Source organism: Phodopus roborovskii, unplaced genomic scaffold, assembly GCF_943737965.1.
Source record: "Phodopus roborovskii unplaced genomic scaffold, PHOROB, whole genome shotgun sequence".
Taxonomy (NCBI): domain Eukaryota; kingdom Metazoa; phylum Chordata; class Mammalia; order Rodentia; family Cricetidae; genus Phodopus; species Phodopus roborovskii.
Window position 1 is genome coordinate 17665553 of NW_026125059.1, and position 23884 is coordinate 17689436.

Here is a 23884-nt window from a genome sequence, read left to right on the forward strand (position 1 = left end):
ATAAGCTAACTAAACAGGTCCTTTGTAAGATCAGCAGGTGTTCTAAAACACTGAGCCATCTCTTTAGGCCTCTGCATAGTTCTTAAATCTGAGTGGAACTTGGTTCTATAATAAGGTCAGTAGAGATAAAGGTATACTTAACCTAATAAAAAGCTGAAACCTTATGCAGTTCTATAATAGGTAACAGGGCCATGTAAGTTAAATGCACTGCATGAATAGAACAAAAACATTACCATAACATTATCTTTATGAGAAAAACATAAAACATCAAAGAAAGTCACAGGGACCTGGGCTATTTACCCATTCCCATAATAATGAAACAGAGAAAGAAAATCACAGTAATTTATTTTTGTGGTCAGACTTTGGAGAAAGGCTGCTTGTTCAGTGCTGGTAATGTGTTAATTCTTTCACTGAGAAAGTAAAGGGAAACATAACAATGCTCCATTTCTAGCAGCTAACACTAAGCGCCACTGGACAGTGTTTGAGATAAATTGAACAATGAGATTTGATAAAAGCATGCATAATCGACAGCAAAAAAACTTCATTTCTAAACCAACCACCTTTATTTAAATGCTAGCTAGCTCCCCCATGAACCAAAATAAGAATTAAAGTGAAAGTTTTGATCTCAATTGGTGCATGGCAAAACTCGATATGGATTTCAATCCCCAAAAGTAAAACTGGGGCACCAAAGCCCTCAAAGGCACCTGATTCTATACACAGGGTAAGACTCCATCTACATTAGGGCCCACAAGAGAAGAGATGAGGCCACAGAGAGTTCCTAATAACAAGGAAATCCAGTCTACATTTCTTGAGCACCCACCCAGAGAAATCCAATTGAATGGTAATTACTCACTTAACCATTCCCATGATTCCCAGTAACAACTCCTGATATATAAATGATTATATAAACTATATAATCATTTATTTTAAAGACTGTTTTACTAAAAGCCATAAAATCCTGGTGGGATGTCACCCACCTTTAATCCAAGCACTGGGAGGCAGATGCAACCTGCCATATATAACCTGTCTCAAAAAACGAAAAGGAGCTGGGACATAAACATTTATCACCATTCTGTGAACTCTAGGAAAGACCAGAGAAGTAAAAGCTTAAAAAAAAAAATAAATAAATAAAATAAAATAAACTAGACTAGACATATATATTCTTTTGTTGTTTAGCTCTGATCCTCATAAAGGCTAGGGTTCACAAGTTCTGCCATCTTCCTTTTATACACCCCCCCCTTTTAATTAAAAATGATATCACACCACATGCCAACCACTGAGTATAGGGACACATTTCTGCTCAACTGTTCTCTATTGCCTCCCTGAGCACTGTTGTTTCCCATTTCTCAGAAGTGCTGGGAACATCACTTTTCTAAATAACCAGTCAGAGTAAATACAAATAAATGGGTCTGGAAGGAACATTGCTAAATTCATTTTATGAGGTCACCAAAAAGGATTATCCACCATGGCCAATTAGGTTCCATCCCAAAGATATAGGAATGGTTCAACAAACAAAAATCTGTCAATGTAATCCATCATATAAACAAACTGAAAGGAGCTAGCTCTCTACTTCTATCATGTGAGTTCTGGGAATCAAATTCAGGTGATCAGGCTTGGCAACAAGTGTCTAACCAGTGAGTAATCTCTCTCTAAAAATTTCACTAGGGAGGCAGAAACAGGCAGATCTCCGTGAATTCCAAGGCCAGCCTGGTCTACTGAATAAGTTTGAGACAGCCTCCCTGTCTCAAAAGCAAACAAACAAAAAATCAATTTAAAAAACACAATAAAACAACAACAACATAACAACAAACTTATGGAATAATAAGATGGCTCAGAAAGTAAAGGGAGGGGGTTGGGGGATAGGGTGTGTGTGTGTGTTTAAGCCTGGCAACTTGACTTTATGCCCAACACCTAACGGGGGTGGGGGGTAGGGGGGTAGGGTGGGGGGGGGGGTGGAACAATCCCAAAAGAAGTTGCCCTCTGACACACCCTCTGTAACACATACTCAACCCAATTACATCATTGGTTTTATTTTGTTAATTTTTAAATATAGATTAAAAAAATAATTGGTTGCAGGTATGTTATGGGTTGGTATGTGATCACACGTGTGTACATCTTTGGAACTGCAGGTGCTTATACGTACAAGAAAGAAGTAAATCTAAAATGTCTTCTTCATAGCTGTCTTACCTTATTTTTTTAAACAAGTTTTCTAACTCAACATGGAGCTCTCAAATCCAGCTAGGCTTGATGGCCAGCAAACTCCAGGAATTTGTCCAGCTTTATCTCCCCAGCACTGGGATTACAGATGTGTCCTGCTTTGCTCTGCTTTTTACAAGGGTGCTTGGGAACTGAACTCAGGTACTCATGCTTATGCCACAAGCAATTTACCAACAGGTCTATTACCCCAGCCTGAAAATTTTAGTTTTTCATGTGTTATATTAATAATTTCATTATGGCTGTTTATATTTTGATTCAAAAGACCTTCATTTTTCTACAATTACATAAATATTCACCAAGATTATCTGTGAAGTTCTCCTATTAGGCAGTTTTCCAAACATGATTTATCACAGTAAATGTATTTCTAATAGCAATAATGAACTGAGTACTTAGAAAAAGACACTAGAAAGTATGCTGATAATTCTCAGCATAAAGATAGGTAGGCTTAGCCTAATTTAACATTATAGAGGGTATACATGCATTGAGATATTACACCACTAGTAGGTATAATTTGTAAGGAATGAATGAATGTATTTGTGCCTTCCTATGCTGCACACCTTTCTATACATAGGCTACTTCTACAGCCCATTATATTCAAGAAGAAACTAGTTTTGAGATTCACTAGGTTTAGAGCTAGGAAATTAATTCATCAGGACCCCAAAAACTTATTTTAGATAGAGTTTTTGTTTTTTGTTTTTTTTTTTTAAGTATTTCCCCCTCAGATGTCAGGAAATTAAAACGTAATGATTCAACTCTCGCTTAATTGGGCTGCACAATCAAAGTGAGCCCTAGCATCTTAACCCAGTGCTGAAAGGTTACCATTTCCACTTCTGTTCCTCTTCCTTTTTCGGCTTCTTTTTCTTGTTATCTGACTCAGCACCTTTTTTATCTTTATCTTTATTCTTGGGTTTTTTCAATTTGCCATCCTACAAAGAAACAGAAAACTCTTAAGTCAGGACAATTACACACCTGAAAGGTGTTTTAGGGAGCCACCTAAAAGAAAAACTATAAACAAAAATGCTGTAACTGGCTGGGAGGTGGTGGCACACACCTTTAATCCCAGCACCAGAAAGGCAGAAGCAGGTCAGAAATCGGAGTTCAAGGGTCTACAAAGCAAATTCTAGGACAGCCAGCACTACAGAGAGAAACCCTTTCTTGGAAAAAAAAAAAAAAAAAAAAAAAAGCTAATAAAACTAAAAAATCGTATACCTAGTTCCCCCCACCACCACCCAGATAAGAATTTATTGATAATTTACACCATAGTCAGTATTTCCCCAATCCCTCTGACAAATGAGTACTCAAAAATAATACCACATGAGGAAAGCCTGGGGAACTAATACAACAGTAATCCCAGGGGATTTTCCTCACTTACTTTAAAAATCTACTCATTTTCAATCTCTTCACAGAAAAGCTATGTAGTAAAAATTTATTTAGTATTCTACCTGAAAGCTAATTCTTTGACTCAGGTGCTACTGCTTATTTATACACACACAAACAGAATACTCTCAATTGTGAACAGCTCACAGTGGCACAATAAAAGGGTATCAGTCAGGTATGGTGGTGCACACCTGTTAATTCTGTCACTCAGGAAGATATGGCAGAAAGACTATCATGAGTTCAGCACCAATGTAGCCTAGCACGTACTAGGTCAGCTTGGGATACATAGCAAGAGCCTGTTTCAAAAACAAACAAAACAAACAAACCACCTTTACTGCTAGGTTAGGGAGAGTCTGTTTACTTCAAGGATGCAGGTCCTAAGAGGCTAACTATGGTCCCACATCAATGTTCTAAGAAAGCACTAAATGAACTCAGTGGGTTAAAAACAACAATGAATGAGAGGCAAAGTTGGGTAAGAGATAGGACAGGAATTGAAAGGAAGGCAATGGGGGCTGGATTTGATCAATACACACACACACACACACACACACCCACACACACACACACCCACACACACACCCACCCAACCACCCACCCACCCAGAGTACTAGGATCGACAGGTGCAACCGATGTTCTTTCATTGTGCCACTGTAAGTAGTTCACAGTTGAAAGTACTGTGTCTTTGTGTGTATAAGCAGTAGTAACTAAGTCACAGGAGTTCAAGCTAAGTCCTACAGCCTGGGACACAGAATAAAAGGCTCCATCTTAAAAAATATATATATATATATATATATATATGCTTGGGGACAGAGGGTGTAGCATATACTTTTAATCCTAAGTATTTGGGAGACAGAGGCAGAGAATTTTTTTAGTTCGAGGCCAACTTTTGTGTGTGTGTGTGTGTGTGTGTGTGTGTGTGCGCGTGCATGCATGTTCATGCCATTAAAGACAAATCTAAAAACAAGCACACATCACAACAAAGGTATAACATTCAATAGGTAGAAGAGCCATACTTAACAGAACCTGATTTCTTCTAATGAATTTCCTTGTTCTACATTTTCAACATTATATCAGACTTTTACTTGGTAAGTTTTATATAGCAGTGAAGAATGATTTATGGTATGTCCTCCTGTATGCTGTGAATATATGTTTCTCTTATTGGTTGATGAATAAAGCTATTTCAGCCAATGTACAGGCAGGATGTAGTCAGGCAGCAATTATAGGCAGAGTTACCAGACTAGGAAAATTCTAGAAAGAGGAAGGCAGAGGGTGAGAGGCCAGAGATGCCATGTAGTTGCTGAGGAAGAAAAGGGTCCGGGCATTCTCCAGTATGCCAAGACCACATGGAGATATGCAGATTAATAGAAACGGTTTAATAATTAAGAGAGAACTAGCAAATAAGAAACCTGAGCCATCAGCCAAGCAGTTTATAATTAATATAATAAGACAGTATGTGTTCATTTGGGACTAAACAGCTGAGGGACCAGGCAAGACAGAAACCTGTCTACAATGGCCCACCTAGAAACCATTTGGTTTGTTCTCTCTCCCAATCATAACCAAGGTAGCTGTGAAATCAGTTTGCCATTTTATTAAGGTTATGTAGCTGTTGCTGAGCATAATGAGACCCTAGTTTTATTTTAAAAAACAAACAAAAAAATCAAAACAAGCAAACAAAACAACAACAACAAAAATGACTAATGGAACTAGCTAGAGAACATCCTATAACTCCATGAAAGTACGGATAAATTTAGGTCTCTAAGTGGTGACAAAAAACAAATGCTATAGTATTACACTGTAAGTACAAGGAACACAGGTAGGTGTATAGAAGTAGAAGAACAACATCAAAATATTCTGTTAGTGGGGAGTGGTGGCTCATGTCTAAAAGTCCCTGAAGTCAAGAGGTTGAGATAAGAAGATGGCCAGTAGTCCAAGGCCAGCCTGTATGGCAGAGTGAGACTCTCATCTTAAAAATACAAAGTAGGCGGGGGGGGGGGGGGGAAAGCATACATCTTTAATCTTAGTATTAGGGAGACAGAGGGATCTTTTTAAGTTTGAGGTCAACCTAGTCTATACAGAGAGCTCCAAATCAACCAGACCTACAAAGTGAGACCCTGTCTTAAAAGCACAAACAAAGCTAGGTTCTGGAGAGCTGGCTCAGCACTTAAGAGCACTGGCTCCTCTTACAGAGGATATTGGATTCAGTTCATAGCCCACATACTAGTTCACAATCATCTGAAACTCTAGTCCTAGGAATCTGATGCACTGTTCTAACCTTTGCAAACACCTAACATACAGGTGGTACACATATATATAAAGGCAAACTCTCACACACATAAAATTTAGAAAAGAAAAGAAGGGAAGGGAATGTTAGAGTGATAGTCCAGATGTTAAAAGCATCTGCTGTTCTTGCCAAAGAATGGGTTTGATTCCCAGGACCCATGTGGTGGCTTACAACCAACTAGTTCCAATCCCAAGGGATTGATGCGCTCTCTACTGGTTTCTGTGAGCATGTGCATGTGGGTGGACATACACATTCACGGGGAAAACACAAAGAAAATAAAAACAAATTTGCAATAATAAATTAAAAATTAAATAAAAAATGTATCAAATGCTTTGATGGTTAATCTCCATAGTCAACTTGACAGGATTTGGAACCACAGAAACATAGCTCTGGGCCATCATTGTATAGTGGGTTTTGCCAGAGATGCTTAACTGATGATGAAAGACCCACTCTGAATGTGGGTACACTATCATAGGGTCTGGGGTGCCAGAATGAATGGGTAGAGGGGGACAGAAAGTAAACAGAATAAGAACAATTCAGCTCTCTATTGCTTTATACTGCTACCAACATGAATGCCACAAAATAGCAGATTATATTCTCAAAGCATGAGCCAAAATCATGAGTCTTTATCCTATAAGTTTATTTTCTTTAAAAAAAAAAAAAAACTTGTCACAACAAACAACAATAAGTAATGTAAGATATTTGTAGTGAGAAGTGGGGGCTGTTATTCTATCCAGGATATGGTTTGTAGAACTTCTGAATTGGTTTATGAGTCTATCTGAATAAGAAAATATTGGCCCTACCACCTAGAGAAGTCCTAGAATATTGTAAGCAAAGTTTAATGGGAGTGTAGAAGACATGAATGCTGATAGAAATACACAAAGTAATTGCTACCTTGTGAGGTTTCAGAGGGGCAGAAGATTACATGGGTAACTAGATTATTATCTGTTATTATTATATTCAGAAAAATAATCTGGCTATATTTTTCCTGTGTCTGAGAATAGCAGTAAGATTAATTCAAAAATAATGGAATAGAATGTTTGGTGGAACACATTTAAAAACAGTATAAAACCAAACTATAGCATGGTTCCCACTCACTATTCTTAGTAAGTAAAAGGGGAAAAAAAAGTGTAATTTTGTTAGGAAAGAAAATTTCAAGTTATAGATAGAGCAGGTGCAAAGTAGCTGCAACTTGTTAAGAAAATAAAACACTAGTTAGGAGAAACCTACTCCACTGCACAGACAATAGCAATTGCCCATCTTGAACTGTACTAGGCTTATCTGCCAAAGCACACAAAGGCCTAACAACTTTGAAGAAGGGGCCATATATCTCCAGTTTGAAGCAGAACCTAGTAACATGTCAGTTTTGCAGGAATGCAACAATTCAAGTCACAGAGTCATAAAAGCTTACACCAAGGACCCAGAAAGTCATTGAGGCTAGGCAATGTATATTGCAGAGTAGGATTCCTTAGAAGGCTCCAAGAAGACATTTCGTCAAACTATACAGGTAAAGCCTGAGTGTTAATGGAACCTTAGGGTGTTAAAGATGCCAGAACCATGGAATACCCACTGAGGAAAGGTGCAGGCAGAGTTGGGAGCCAAGAGATAGGCTATTTGTGCTGCAGGTGACAGGACAAAAAGGCCTACTGGAGTCCATATGATGCTACCAAAGGCCACAGGTGATAGACTTGCCATTATTTCAATCTTGTTTTAGTTTGATCTTTCCTTCTCTGTCCCATCCCTCTATTTTGAAATGGCCATGTATACTCTGTGCCCCTGTATATTAAAAGTGTGTAATTTATTTTTGATTTCATAGGGACTTAGAATTAGGAGATTGAATCTTAGAAGATGATGAACTATAAGTGTTGAAAAGTGTTGAGATAAACAGGACTTTGGAGACACAGATGAAATGGTAGGGGAAAGTTTTGTGCTTCTGTTAACAACTCAAGGTGTAAACTTGTGATAGTCCTCACTGTCAAAGTGGCTAAATCTATAATCTAGGAAGATAACTTATGTTTGTGAGATTTCCAGAGGGTTAACTGGGAAAGAAGACTCATTGTTAACTGTGGAAGGCATCATCCCATGGACTGAAGACCCAGGATTTAATCAATTGCTTCCTGGCTATGAGTATAGCATGACCAGACATCACTTCACTTTTACCACTGTAACAGAAAATATTTCAAGCCATAAGCCAAAGTAAACTTGATCTTAAGCTGCTTTTGTCAGGTTTATTACAGCAACAAAAAATAAAATAATAAACATTTCAAAAATATTACCACACTAATATTTAAAATATTCCTATTTTATGTTATCATTTAAAAATAAATTTAAATGGAAAAATAACATCTGCACTTTATTTTGGGAGAAGGTGTTAGAGGATCACATTAATTCATATGATATTCACTACCTAGGCTGAAACACACCACAGGATAGGGACATTCTCTGAACAGCTTTTAAATAAGCATGTATATGATCCCATCAGGAAACTACTGCCCACATTGTAGGTTTTCTTTTTTGAGAAAGGATTTTTTTTTTTTTCGTAGCACTGGCTATCCTGAAATTCCCTATGTAGACAGGCTCAAGAGATCCACCTGCCTGTGTCTCCCAAATGCTTGGGATTAAAGGCGTGCGCCACTCCCACCAGACACACTGTAGATTTTCAAGCTTCAAATTGGGATAACCAGTAACCAAGAGATAGATATCAGAACAATCCCAGAAACAAATTAAAAATAAAAACTGAATGTCATTTGAGGTCTAATGATTAATTCTTTCCTCTGGGGGCCCTGGCATAAGAGGACTGTGTACCAAAATTCAGTCTTTCAGCCTCTGTTGTTCCCCACAGGGAGGGAAGTGCTAAACAAAAGCATAAAATCTAAAGTTAAAAGTTGTCTTTTCCCAAATTGTTTAATAAAGAGTAGAGCCATTTTACATAAAGACAAAGCAATAGATTGCATGAAGAGCTCAGGCTTTTACACTTCTTTAACTAGTCTATACTGATTAGCTGGCTACTATAACAGCTATTCAACATTTCACTATCAATTCCATACACTGGTTCTCATTAACTTCAACTTCTGCTAAGCAGACACTAATGATCTGAAAAACTATAATCTTCTAACTGCAAGACCTGATTAACTCTTTAGTAAAAAGACCAGCACACTCCCACAAAGGAGAGACAAGAAAACACAACAACCAGCATGTTGGCTTTAGACACACAGTATATGAGAACAAATCCTGGATATACAATTCAGTAGCTATACAACCTCTAACAAATGACCAACCTCTCTAAACCTCAAGTTTACACATTTGCCAGTAAGGATGGAGTTATCTCTTATGACAGTCACAAGAATTAAAAGACACATATATAGGAAAACTGTCTGGGATGAAGTAAATAACTGTTACATTTAGATATAGATATCAAAGTCTTACTACTGTGAAAAATGGCAATTGTTAGTTTGCAGCCCAGGCGAGACTTTGATCTCATAATTCCCCCACCTCAATCTTCAAAGTGCTGTGATGGCAAGTTTGTAGTCACCATACCAGATCAAATTACTACCCCACCCCAGCTTCCAAGACAGGATCTCTCTACGTGTCCCTGGGCAGCCTCAAACTCACAGATCCCTCTTTCTCTACCTCCTGTGTGCTGGGATTAATGGTGTGTCACCACACTCAGACTTAAATTACAATTTTAAAACCCCTATCCCCCACCATCACTATCATTACTGATAGTGCTTTAATTTTGTTCACAACATTGACTAACCTCAGAAGGAACATAAAAGTTAAAAATTCTATTCAAGAGCCTAAGTTTAAGAGCCTTAGGAATTGCTGACATCTTTTTATGAAATTCCTGGCTAACAACTTTTTAGTACAAGAAATTAAAAATACACACACACACACACACACACACACACACACACACACACACAATTCTATTTAAAATATAATACCACAAGCACAAAATAAAATCCTCAGAAAAGCACTTGAATTACAGTAAAAATTTTAATGACAATTATAAGTCAGTAGAATAAGGGAGGGAATAACGTGTATTTCGGACAGAAGAAAGAACAGCATGTACTACAAACGAGAGCTCTAAAGCACAGAACTTGGTATGAAAAACAGAGGCAGCCAATATGGCTGGAGCAAGGTGAGCTTGGGAAGAACAAAATGAAGTAAGGACAAGATGCAGAGGCCAGACTGAGAAGAGGTGCTCAAGAGCTTAGACTTCATACTATGACCAAGAGTGCATTCATTAAAAGACTTTAAATTAGGCCAGTTACTTTAAGTGAGGGGAGAGCATGCTTTATTTATTGGATATAAAATGATTTATTCAAATCTTCAGAAATACAAGCCAAAATGTTTCTTATGAACATTTTTCTGCACACCTGGCAGGTGGCATAATTTCTCTAAAGTATCAGTTAACAACACAAGATATGAAAAGACAAGGAATAGACTCAGTGATAGCTGAGATAACTTAGATACTCTGGAGTCACTTCAAGATCTTGGCACACTGAGTGCCACAGACACTGCTTCTAAAACTTCTCTCCAGTGTTACTATTATAACAAACCAATACATTCCCAAAACTCATTTGCCTTAAGAGTTGTTTTGGGAACAATGAGATAGCTCAGCAGTTTAAAGCCCAAGCTGTCAAGCCTGATAGCCTGAGTTCAATTTTGAGGAGAACCAACTTCTCAAAGCTGTCCCCTGATTTCCACGTGTGCACAATTGATGTACAAGCACACACACATAATTTTTAAAAAATAAATAAGTTCATGCTTTTAAGGATGTTTTATAAAAACCTTTACTGACCTCCTCTTCTTCTAGTTTTCTTTTCTTTTCCTTCTTGATATCTTCTGTCTTAATTTTCTTAGGTTTATAATCACCACTAGAAAAGGGAACACAAATACACAGTTAATGCAACTATGACTCTAAGTTCTCACCTACAGGATTAGGCCCTCCCAACTCTTGGAAGTGTCCATAGCAGGTGTGACTGCTGTAATGCTTTCTTGACTGGGCATTCTACAATAACTAGAGTGGAACAAGTAAAGACCAGACTAAGGACTGGAGAGATACTCAGATGCTAAGAGCACTGGGTGCTCTTGCATAGGACCTAAGCTTGGTTCCCAACACCCACTTGGGACAGCTCACAACTGTCTATAACTCCAGTTCCAGATGATCTAATGTCCTCTTTAGGGCTCTGTGGGCACCGGCACCCATGTGGTACATAAACAAATGTTCAAGCTCATAGAAGAAATACAGAAACAGACTAGAGACCAATAGGTATAACCCTATAAAAGCTGCCTGATGGGGATATTGGGAACCTCACTTGGGTCCTCCAGAAGAGCAAGCAAGCACTTATAACCATTAATCCATTGCTGTTGATTTTTAATTATTGGATACACATATATCTGAGTATTCATATTCATGCAGAGGAAATAGACACCCTCTGCTGTCCTCCTGAGGAACATTCTCAATCTCTTTTGAGACATGGTTTTACAGGAGCTTGGAGTTCCCCAATTAAGCTAGACAACAGGGAGTTCTGCCCCTGCCTTCGTGGCCCTAGGATTATAAGCATGTTCTACCATACCTGGAATTTCCATGTGGACTCTGGATCAAACTCAGATCCTCATGCTTACAAGGAAAACACTTTACCAACTGTGCTACAGCCCCAGTCATTCCATCAGAATACTTTGATTATTCAGAGTACAATGAGCAACATAGACTCAAGCCAATAAATAGAATGCATTATCACTGGGTGACTGTAGGAAAGAGCCTTAAATAACAGGAGCAACTTCATTAATCTCTGTACCAAAGGTTCCCATACAAATCAAAAGGCACAGATCTTAGAAAAAGAAAAATTGGGGTAGAGTCTCATGTAGCCCAAGCTGGCCTCAATTCACTATGTATTCAAAAATGACTGAGACTCTGGTCTCCACTTCCCAAATGCCGGTATTTATTAAAGGCATGCACTACCACATCCAGTTTTATATGGTGTTGGAACCAACCTATGGCTTTCTATTTGATAAGACAAGCTGAGTTATACCCACCGAGTTATATCCCTAACTCAATTTTCTTAGTTTTACCTATGGTGTAAAACTGATGAAGCCAGGAGGTGGTGGTGCATGCCTTTAGTGAGGCAGAAGCAGAAAAAAGAAAAAAATTGATGATGAATTCTAAGTGATTAAAATAATTTAAACACCTTTCATTAATTTTGCATTATTTGAAATTTCTACACAAAATATGCATATCTTTCTAATGAGAAAAGACATACATAACTCCCATAAATTACTTTGCTTAACAAACCCAATTCTCATAAATCAAAGAGTCTATCAATCACAAAATTCCAATTAATGTAGTTTTTGTTTTTTAGAGATACACATAGTATTCTTTAAACATATACATTTGTTTACATAGAGATTTCATGAGAGATTGTGGTTTTTCTTCCTCCTAAAATTATGTGACCGTGCTTAATATTATATACACTGTCTACCCATATTCCTGCATAAATCTTAGCTTCATTTTTCTTTAGAGCTGAGTATATTATCAACACACATACGACATTTTCATTATCCATTCATCTGTTAATGTACAAGGTTGATTCCAATTTTTTTGGGATAGTTAATAAGAGACCAACAAATTCTTTTAAAACTGAAATTTCATTAAATGTTCCTCTTTAGCCAAACAGAAAGAAATACATACTCGTCCTCATCTCGAGGTCTTTTCAGTGGCTTTATATCCTCTTTTGGAGGAGCGAAATAGCCATCATCTTCAGGTTCATCTTTAATTCGTGGTGGACTAAAGAGAGGGAAAAAAAAAAAGTTACTGATTCTACTTCCTAGAATGTCTATATTATGTTAAATAACACAGAGTAGGTGCTCTGGCTAGTTTTATGTCAACTTGACAGAAACGAGGGTCATCATCTGAAAGGAAGGGGCCTCAATTGAGAAAATGCCTCCATAAGATTCAGCTATAGGTCATTTTCTTGATTAGTGACTGATGTGGGAAGGCCCAGCTCACTGTGGGTAGCACTACACTGGGCTGTCAGTCCTAGGTTCTATAAGAAAACAGGCTGAGCAAGCCATATCAAGCAAGCCAGTAGTAAAGCAGTACTCCCTGACTCTGTATCGACTTCTGCCTCCAGGTTCCTGCCCAGTTTGAGTTCCTGTCCTGATTTCCTTCTGTGATGAGCAGTGACATGGAAACATTAAGCCAAATAAATCTTTCCTCAAGTTGCACTTGGTCATGCTGTTTCATCAAAGCAATAGTAACCCTAACCAAGACAGTAGGCATACTTCATCTTACCAAGGAAAGGCTAATGTACACATGTATTTTCTACAATCACTATTACACACTTATGAAAATCTTACTTAGGTAATATTGCCTTCATTTTACAGGTAAATAGATAACATCAAGATTCAGGGTAAAGGACCTTACCCCAAATTAAGCTTTTTGTTTTCTCTCCAGAAGTTAGCTTCCTTTGTCAGTAGGGTTCAAATCATTAGAGGAATAAATTTAAATTGCTTTCTTAAACATGAAGGATCTACTATGTATCTGACCTATGTCCCACAAATAACCCTATTTTAACAATCCAAAATTAAATAAAGCCACTACAAGGAAAGAAAGAAAACCTGACTGCCTAAGCATGGTATGCTAAAATGCTGATATAGCAATGGCATACATATTTTATTCAGTAGCACAGAAAAATAACCAGTCATACAAAATTACAACAAAAAGCTAGATAATAAACAAGTACCAGAATAAAGGAAAAGTTACTCAAATTAAGTCAAACCTTCCACTGTTCCTATTTGCTGGTTAGGGTTTTTTTTTTTTTTACTTCATATAAAACATGTCTAAAATCTTTTGCTAAGACTGTGCCCTCTGAAAATAAAGATGACACAGATTTTAAGATAGCTGATCAGAAATTGCCTGTGTTGAAATGATGAAGGACAAGAACCATTATAAGAAAGAACATACTTTGGAGGCTGGGGCAAGATGACTATGAATTTAAGATGAACAGCAAACAACAAACCTATCTTATAGTCTAAAACTAAACTGGGAGAAGGCAGAAAACTACAAGGTTTGGAGGGAGCATATGCTGCTCTTTCAGAGATCTAAGTTTGAATCATAACACTTATATCAGGTAACAGAAGTGCCTCGACTCAAGAGCTATAGGGCAAACGACACTCTCTTCTGACCTCCACAGGCACAACACACAGGGCATATGTGCACGTAGCCACATCCACAATCTTTTTAAACAGTATTGGACAAGTAGCTCATCAGTTAAAAGCACACTGGCTGTTCTTCCAGAGTACCCAAGTTCAATTCCAAACATGGCAGCACATAACTCCAGTTCCAGAAGATATGATGCCTTCATTTGGACTTTGTGGGCAGTCATTCACATAGCCAAAATATCCATATATATAAAATTTAAGTAAATTCTAATAAAAACACAGATAAAGCTGAGCATCAGGCTGGAGAGATGGGTCAGGGGATAAGAGAATTGGCAGCTCTTCTAAGGGGTCCTGAGTTCAATTCCCAGCAATCACATAGTGGCTCACAGCCATCTATAATGGGATATGATGCCCTCCCTCTTTTGGCCTACATGTACACATGCAGATAGAGGACCATAGACATGTAATAAGTAAATCTTAAAAAAGTATTTAAGGAGAAAAAAAAAAGCAGAGCATTGTAGCACATGCCTTTAATCCCAGCATTCAAGAGGCAGAAGCAGGTCAATCTCTGGTTCAAGGCCAGCCTGATCTAAAGAGTGAATTCCAGAATAGCCAGAGCTACATAGTGAGAACCTGTTATTACGCAGTGCTCCACTCACTCACAGCCCCCCCACACACAAATTATAACAGATAAATTCCTAGACATATTAAATGAAAAGGCTATAAACAAGTTCAACAGATGTATAATAAGAAAGAGACTGAAACTGGAAAGAGTCTCCCAATAAACTACCCAACATTACATAAATTAACTACCAAATTCTACCAGATCTTTAAAGACATAACGTTCTTCAAACTGATTAGAAGAGAAAGCAAACAATTGCTAAACATTACCAAGATATCAAAGCCAAATAAGGAAATAAAAAAAATTACAAACCAATTAACCTGATATAGATGAAAAATTCTCAAATATTTGCAAACCAAACTGAGGAGGAAGAACCCACTTAAAATACTAATCCACAAATGGAAGGATGGTTCAACACCTACAAGTCAATAAATGTAGTCACAGATTGTACATAGACTTAGGAACAGAAATCACATAATCTGGTCAGGTATTGGTGGTGCATGCCTTTAATTCCAGCACTTGGGAGGCAGACGCAGGCGGATCTCTCTGAGTTTGAGACCAGCGTGGTCTACAGAGCTAGTTCCAGGACAGCCTCCAAAGCAATACAGAGAAACCCTGTCTTGACAAGCCAAAAGACACATGATCATCTCAATGATGGAGAAAAAGGTATCTGATAAACTTCAACAGCCCTTCTCTGAACAGGAATATGAGAGACACACCCCAACATAATAAAGGCCGTATATGTGGACAAACTTAAAGTTGGTATTATACTAACTGGGGAAAAAACTGAAAACATTGCCTCTAAAAATCAGGACCAAGAGAAGAGGATCCACTCCCTACTCTCTCTATAGTTTATAGTGGTAATGCAAGAGAAACAAACAAACAACAACAACAACAACAAAGGATATAAATAAGAAAGGAAGAAGTCAAAGCATGCTATTGCAGACAATATGAGCTCTTATTAAAAGAGCCTAAAGACTCCAGGAAATAGCACACAAAAATCAGTAACCTTCTTATATACCAATAATGAACTTGCCAAGGAAATTGGAGGAGGGAAGTCCCTATTCTAGTAATAGCTTAAAAACAAACAAGCTGGGTGATGGTGGTGCACACCTTTAGGCCTATATAGCAAGTTCCAAGCCAGCAAGGGACCTGTGTCTCAAAGAAAAGCAAATGCACTACAGGAATAAATCTAACAAAGACACACAAAAAAGACCTGTATAATGAAAATTAAGACTCTGAATAGATTGAAGACAATACTAGAAAATGTAAAACTATGCAAGGCTACCCATTTGTAAAATTAGTACTGTGAACACAACTATATGAAAAAGTTACCTACAAATTTAACATGATCCCTATCAAAATTCCAATGGGACTCTTCACAGAACTAGGAAAAAAACACAAAAGAACAACAACAAAAAACACAAATAACCATAAAATGTATATGTTAGTACAAAAGATCCCTGTACAAAGAAATCCTAAGCAAGAAGGAAAATATTAGAGGTATAGTACCTGATCTCAAACTCTATTAGAGACCATAATAACAAAAATAGCATAAAACAAGCATGTAGACAAAAAGAATAAAAGAGGATCCAGAACAAACCCACAAAGCTACAGCCATCTCATTTTCATCAAAGGCATCAAAAGCATTTGGAGAAAAGGCAGTCTCTTCAGCAAATGGTGCTGGGAAAACTAGAAACTTAACTATTGTCCTGCACAAAAATTAATTCAAAACACATCAAGGGCCTTAATGAAATATCTGAAATTCTCTAAGTGTCTGAGGAAAACACTTCCAAAATAGATATAGGAATAAGCAACAACTTTCTTGAAAGAACTCCCATAGTTTATGAAGTATTGCCAAGAACTGACAAATGGGATTACATGAGATTAAAAAGCACCTGTATACAAAGGAAAGAGTCAGAGAGAAATAACAGCTTACAATAGGCAAAAATATTCGCCAACTATGTATCTGACAATAACCTACAAAGAAGTCTAAAAAACATCCATCAATAAATAAATGACAAAGTGAATATAGTCTCAAAATATAACCAGCAATAAATACTTGAAAAAAAATAACATTCTTTAAGTCATTAGGAAAATGAAAATCACCCCAGTCAGAACAGCTATCAAAAGGAAAAACAAAACAAAAACAAAAAACAAAAATGCTAGTGAGAATGTAAATTGTTAGGGCCACTATGGAAATCTTATTGAGAATTATACCAAAGAAGAAATGCCATTTAACAAGATGATGGGACAGACTTAGTTGACTTCCTAGAGGAGGCCTTACCCTCTCGGAGGAGCAAATGTGGGTGGGGTGGGGAAAGGGGTAAGTGGAAGATCTGGGAGGAGGGACTAGGAGGAGAGGAGGGGGAACTGGGATTGAATCAGTAACAAAACCCTGGAGATAGAGAAGTAACAGTGTAATACCCAACTGGATCAAAGTAAATGCTCCATCTTAAAATTGCCATATGTGACTTTTAAAACAGACAGCAAGGGTTTGCTACACTTCAAGAGGTTCTAAAACAACTTACCAAAAAGGAAAAAAGTTCTAGTGAAGCATCTAAATTTTCAATAAGACTCACTGCTAACAAGTGGCTGCAGCAAAGTGAATCAGAGGCCAGTGCCTAGAGAAGTACATGTTTCTGACCATTCTAAACCCTCAGACTCTGTGAATGAGCTCAGGATAACACAGTAAGTCCAAAGAATCTATTCAGATCTTAGTTTAATGAAAACCTTGCACAGTCTCTGGACAGAGATTAGACATCATAAGCCTCAATCAATTCATCTAAGAAACAGAATCCCAAGGGTAGCTTATAGAATGCTTCCTGGACTTTATTTTCTTCATTCTTAAACCAATTATGAAACATCCCTGTCCTGCAGAGGGTTCCTGCTTCTCTCTCTCTGAAATGCCTGGATACATGCATGACTATCTCAAAATGAAATTGAAAGCTCAAAGACTCAGAGAAGCAAACATTTCAAAACTCTTTGACTCAGTGAGGAAGAAGAACAGGAATACAGACACATTTATATACATCTACCTAAATATATACTTTTTCCTAAAATTAAGTTCAATAAGGTTCTATATATAAGCCTTATAGTATTAAGAAGGAGTAATTCATAGTAGACTAAGAAATTCCATAATTACTACCAAGGAGCTTCTTTTGAAATACTGGAGAATAACAGTGAGATTACATTGTAGATATACTAAAAACCTATAAGCTATCTATATCTAAAATGGGAAAATTTGTGGTTATGCCTATACCTCAACTTTTAAAAATCTTAACCTGTCAGTCTTCCCCGTTTCTAAACTTTCTGGGTAAGTGCTATTCAGTCTCATAACTAGAACTGTAAAAACCCAAGCTGGCCTAGGTCAAGTTCTTACTTGAACCATGAAGCTGGCTAGGAGGACAGTATGTGTTGGAAAAGCATAGACACCACTGTGAGGAATCACCCAGAAAAGTTACCACAGCAGAAAATCTTACCTAGAGAAGCCATTTTCCTTCTCCTTCTTTATTTTTGCATCCCCAGATGCTCTAATCTGCAAGGTAAAAACCATAGCAATTCATTAAGTGCTTTGAAAGTATTAAATACCAAAACAAAATAAATCTCTTATTCAAGGATATTACTATCAATTGGGGGGGTTTTTAAAAATTTTATTAGCACATATTCATTATACATAAAAGCAGGTTTCAATATGACATTTATGCAAGTATATGAGGTATCTATCTGTAGGTCATCACCCAAGTCCCACTGATCCCCTTCCCTTTCCCAACCAGTCCTTTCCACTTTGTTCATTGGGTTGAATGAGATTGCTTATGAGTATAGGCACCTTACCCAGTGCCTATACCACTGGAGAAAATGTCTCTTTCCTCTAATAACCTTTAATGGATGTTAAATATTGAAGGAGGAATGAGGCCTCATGAGTCCCTACCCTCCTCTAAGATATAATGTTGATGGGCCCACTATTGTACATGTCTTGTGCTGATAATCATAGCAGTTGACTGTTTGGGAAGGCCAAGGCCATACCAGGCTATTCTAGAGCATCTTGATCCTGGACTGACTCTTCTCATTAGCAAAACTATGGAGGGTCAACTAAAGACCTTGACTTTTTCCCAAATTAGTTTTTGACAATTCTAGGTGAAACTGACTGAGAAAGGTCTTACACAAAAAGATTATTTATTATGTAGAGTGTTCTGCCTATATGTATCCCTGCAGGCCACAAGAGGGCACAAACAGTTATGAGCCACCATGTGGTTGCTGGGAATTAAATTCAGGACCTGTAGAAGAGCTCTTAACCTCTGAGCCATCTATCCAGCCCCAAAACAGAAACTTTTTAATCTTAATAGTAATTTCACTTCCCCAATAAATATATTCACTACTCAAAATTTGCTGCTGGCAGTGCAGAGAAAATAACAAACACCAAAATCAAAAGAGAATGAACTAATCTATCTCCTGCCCTCTCTGATTTAGGCAGAATCATATCTATTTTCCCAATCTCCTTCAACTTCCTTTTTTGCTCCTCCGCTCTATATCCACTGGTCTCTCTGGAAAGTCACAAAACAATCAATACACTGGCTACTTCAGGGAAAGCTAAGGACAGCAAGTCAGGAGTGAACAAGAAGGTGTCTTGTTCCAAATTCTGTGTTCCACCATGTCTGAGTTTTTTCATTCAAGAATCTTCAATCTTTCTTTGAGATAGGGATACATCCCAGACTGAAAATCACCTTGAACTCACTCAATAGCCCACATAACGTTGAATTCTATTCCTCCTGCCTCCACCTCACAAATGCTGGGATTATGGGCATGTACGGTGGTGCTAGGAATCATACCAAAATCTTCCTGAATATTAATTAGTCAAGCATTCTACCAAGTAGGTACATACCCAACCCCAGAATCTTCAATCTCCAACAAAAGGAGACTTGATAAGGCCTTCTTCCAAAAAGAGAACTTTCCCTAATACAGAAAGATGATGTCTCCAGAAACTTTATATCCTCAATGTAGTTAGTATAAAATAAACGGGTTTATTGTATTGTGAAAGACCCAGTGGTAAATGATTTGATTATATATATATATATATATATATATATATGTATATATATATATATATATAGTTTCAACAGGTTGACTCTAAAGTCTTTTTTTGGGAAGAAGTGGGGAGTTTGGTGAGTACACTGCAAAAGAGCAGTGGGATGGGCAGTAACTAAAGTACTGCCTGCTAACTCTTGAGTCTTCCTACAGACTGCTTGCTTTACTCCCAATGCCAAAGGTATATACAACAAAGGTACTTTCATTACCTGCTTCTAAAGTAATGAAAATAACTCCCCCTTTTTCCCCCTAAAGGAAAGTTATATACCTTTTCCTCCTTTCGTTTTTCCTTGTCTCTGTCTTTATGTTTGTCTTTATGTTTTTCTGAGCTTCCATCTTTGTGTTTGGTTTTCTCTTTGTCTTTATGTTTCTTTTCAGAATCTTTATGTTCACTGTTAAAAATAAGATATAAAGGGTTAGCCTAGAGTTAAGACCACAAGATCATCAACTTAAAAGACATAACCATGAAAACTTGTAATGCTTGGATAGTCCTGACAAAAGGTTAAAGGCTGTATTAGAGGTCCCTCCTGGGTTAGTTCACAAAGTGTAATCACAAACACCAAAAGATTTTGTTTTGATCTCCTCTCAGCTCCTAGGTAAAAGCTGCTGCTGGGACAGGAGCCCATGATGAACCAGAGGGACAAAGAAGCACAGGGAACAACTGCATAGGAGGAAACATTCCATGGCACAACCTTACTTCATGATTCTTTGAGGATGGCACAGGACAAATGAGATGGTGCCCCTCGACATGCTGACTCAGCAACTTAGAAATAAGGTTGCTAAAGTCCTAAACATAGTCACTTGTTTCCTGTTCTCAGAGAAGCTTCTTTATAGTTGCCACATATTACCTGAGAATTTGGAATTCTCCACTTTTGGGTTCTCATTCTAATTAATAAAAGAACTTGAAACAGACTCAGAAGGAAGCTTAGGGCACACAAGTAGAAAATCTTGGTACCTGCCAGAGAAAAGTAGAGAAAGACGAGGAAGATAGAAAGCCATACTGTTGAATTAGGCCAGCATGTTCAGCAATGTAAGTCCACAAATAGTCACATGGAAAACAAGTAGCCCCATGGCGGAAAGGGTATGGGGGAGTGTCTTAGATAACAAGTGAGAAAGCATGTCCTGACTTTTGGACAGTTTATCAAAGAAAAACAGATTGAAAATTAAAGGGGAAAATTTAAGCTTCAACTAGGTCCCACAGAAGCAGGCTAATAAACTCTACATTACTACATAATGGAAGCTTACAAGTGACTGAATCCAGAACATTCTTTAAGTGACAGAATATACAGCAAGTTTAGTGTTATTCCTATAACAAAAAAAAAAAAAAAAAAAAAAAAAAAGAATACAATGACAGTTCTGTCTTCAACAGTCACCTCTAATGTAGGAGGAATCAATATACCTTGCCCAAAATGTATTTGGTGGCTATGCCAGACTCAAGACAAAATATTGTAAAGTGAATGGCCCAATATACTGAAGTTTTCCCACTAACTTCCTTTAACTAGGAAGGACTAGTTACTTCTATATGAAGTTTATAAACCCTGCTTGCCTCTTCCACATAATAAGACCCAGCTGAAATAAAGAACAAGTTCTATGTTCATTTCCAAGTCTTGCTATGAAAGAGAAATGGTCATACTAGCAGCACTGTAAAACTACAACTCCCATTTTGGAAAGCAAAATATTACACGGCAAGAAGAGCCATTAAAATGACCATACATAAAGATCTATCTCAGAAATTTCTCTTACGGAAATAATGTTAAACACAAAGATGTTTATTTTGGTACTTAGCATAGTAACCAAAAGGAAAAAGAAAACAAGAATATGGGAAAATGAATACAATCTAAATGATTAAATAAGAGAGGAAATTGTGTTAAATTATATAACTATTAAGGAATATTTGTTGACTTACTATAAGTATACATACAGAATACTCCTAGCAGATGCCAACAACACTGTGCAAAATGCCTTTGACTGTAAATATAGACAGAAACAGAGACTAGCAGCAAAACCACATGCTACAGAACAATGTAGTCATATTCTCCCATATACCTGGCTGAACAGTTAAAGCATTTACTCTGCAGGAGCTGATGGATTCCACAGCTAAGCAAAACAGAACTCAAATTCAATGATATGAATTAGGGATTCATCCCAGGTGCAGGAGTGCTAATAATAGTAAACCCAACCAATAGTGATAGTCAGGCCTATAAGGTTTATGAGCTCATTTGCCACTTGTTTAACTCAAAGCAGAAACAGCAGGCTTTACTGGCAGTGATCTCAAGAGGCCCAAGAAGTCTCCTCTGAAGCTGTTTTCTAAAAGGATATTTGTCTATAAAGAAGACAAAAACGGGACAAAAAGTAATGGCATTAATTAAGCCAAGTCACAGAATATGGGTCAGAATGCACCCATCTCTATGCACAAAAGTAGCTTAGCTAAGACAGCCATCTGGGTTGTAAGTACAGACTCTAAGAACTCTAATCAGTAGGGAAGAGTAGAAGAAAAGGACTACAGATACAGAAGAAATGCAGGTACTGCCACAGATGAGAGAAAATGCCCACTTTGCCTTGTTAACATATTCCTCCCTCATTCTCTTCCAGCTCTCATTAGCTGTTATTTATGAGTTATACATACAAACTACAGGTTTCTACATCAGCAAACCTTTCAGCTCATGAATGCTGAATAGCACAGAGAATGCTGATAATACACAGTGATCACATTTCTCCACTAACAGCATTATCACTCTACTTGCTGGGTTCTTGTATGTTTCTACCAAAGTGCAAATTTGTATTGGTTTGTTTGTACGTTTCAGGGTTTCTCTGTTTAACAGCCCTAGCTGTCCCAGAACTTGCTCTGTAGACCAAGCTAGCTTCGAATTCAGAGATTCACCTTTTTCTGCCTCCCAACTGCTGGGATTAAAGGCATGTGCCACCACCATCCAGCTCAAAATAAAAAATTTATCCCATAACCAGTATAAAAAAATTAATCCATGGGGTTGGAGAGATGCCTCAGAGGTTAACAGCACTGGCTGCTCTTCCAAAGGTCCTGAGTTCAATTCCCCACAACTACATGGTGACTCACAACCATCTCTAAGATTTGATGCCCTCTTCTGGCATGAAGGCATACATACAGACAGGTGTACATATAATAAATCTAAAAGAATTTAACATATAAATATGTTGCTGAGCCTAAAACCTGACTCATTAGATGGCATATACCTAATAATATCCAGTTTTGTTGTTACTATGCTTACCTTCTATTATAAAAGTACTATAATAAAGATAAAACCCTATAACAAATTCTCAGCACTTAGTCTCATACATAAATTTTATATAAAAGCAAACTCTGTAAACAAATACAGTCATCTTAATGATGACTATATCTTCTCCCCACAATATCCTCGAACCAAGCACTGTACTTGGTTTTTGATGTTACAAGTGGTGTGTGTGTGTGTGTGTGTGTGTGTGTGTGTGTGCAATGCTCACACTAGTATTTGTGTGTGTTTTGAGTTTTTGCTTGTCTTTGAGATGAAGTCTTATTATGTAACTTTAGCTAGCTTGAAACTCACTATGTAGACTATGCTAGCTTTCAGCTGGGATTAAAGGCATGCACCACATATGGCTGTACTTGTTTTCACAACCCTTACTGTACTCAATTTTGTAATAATCCCGATAGGTGGGCTTTATTTTCTTTTAGACTAATTTAGACACAGAGGAAGTGTTAATTTAAAAACCAATGCAAATTCAGTTAGAGAGAAGCAATGCTAGGATTAAATTTGGTATTTCCATTTAGAAGTTTGGAGTACCTCTAATACACTGTTATCACCTTTCCACTTAAATACTATTTTAAATATTTGTTTGTTTCCTTATTTATTATATATGGGTGTTTTCCCTGCATATTTGTCTGGAAAATGTGCACACTTAGTGACTAAGGAAGACAGAGGAGTCAGATCTCCTGGGGCTAAAGTTATACAGGTTGTGAGCTGGCATGTGAGGGCCATTAATTGAAATTGGGTCCTCTGGAAGAATAGTAAGTACTCTTAAATGCAGAGCCATCTCTCCAGCCCCAAATACCACATTTCCACTTAGTTGTTATTATCATTTAAAAGAGACTGGTGTTGTATAAAAAGTCTAATATTTGACAT

The 23884-nt window shown here is 37.4% G+C and overlaps 1 protein-coding gene across 1 annotated transcript in view; it reads right to left on the reverse strand.

Annotated features, from left to right (window-relative positions):
• The window catches only part of Top1 (DNA topoisomerase I), an 86745-nt gene that overhangs the window by 30803 nt on the left and 32058 nt on the right, over positions 1-23884 (reverse strand). Inside the window, exons 4-8 of the mRNA XM_051187354.1 lie at positions 20017-20140; positions 18146-18201; positions 12570-12665; positions 10680-10755; positions 3037-3143 (exon numbers count right to left, since the gene is read on the reverse strand). Of these exons, the coding sequence (XP_051043311.1) occupies positions 3037-3143; positions 10680-10755; positions 12570-12665; positions 18146-18201; positions 20017-20140 (459 nt within the window). The remainder of the gene's footprint in view (positions 1-3036; positions 3144-10679; positions 10756-12569; positions 12666-18145; positions 18202-20016; positions 20141-23884) is intronic.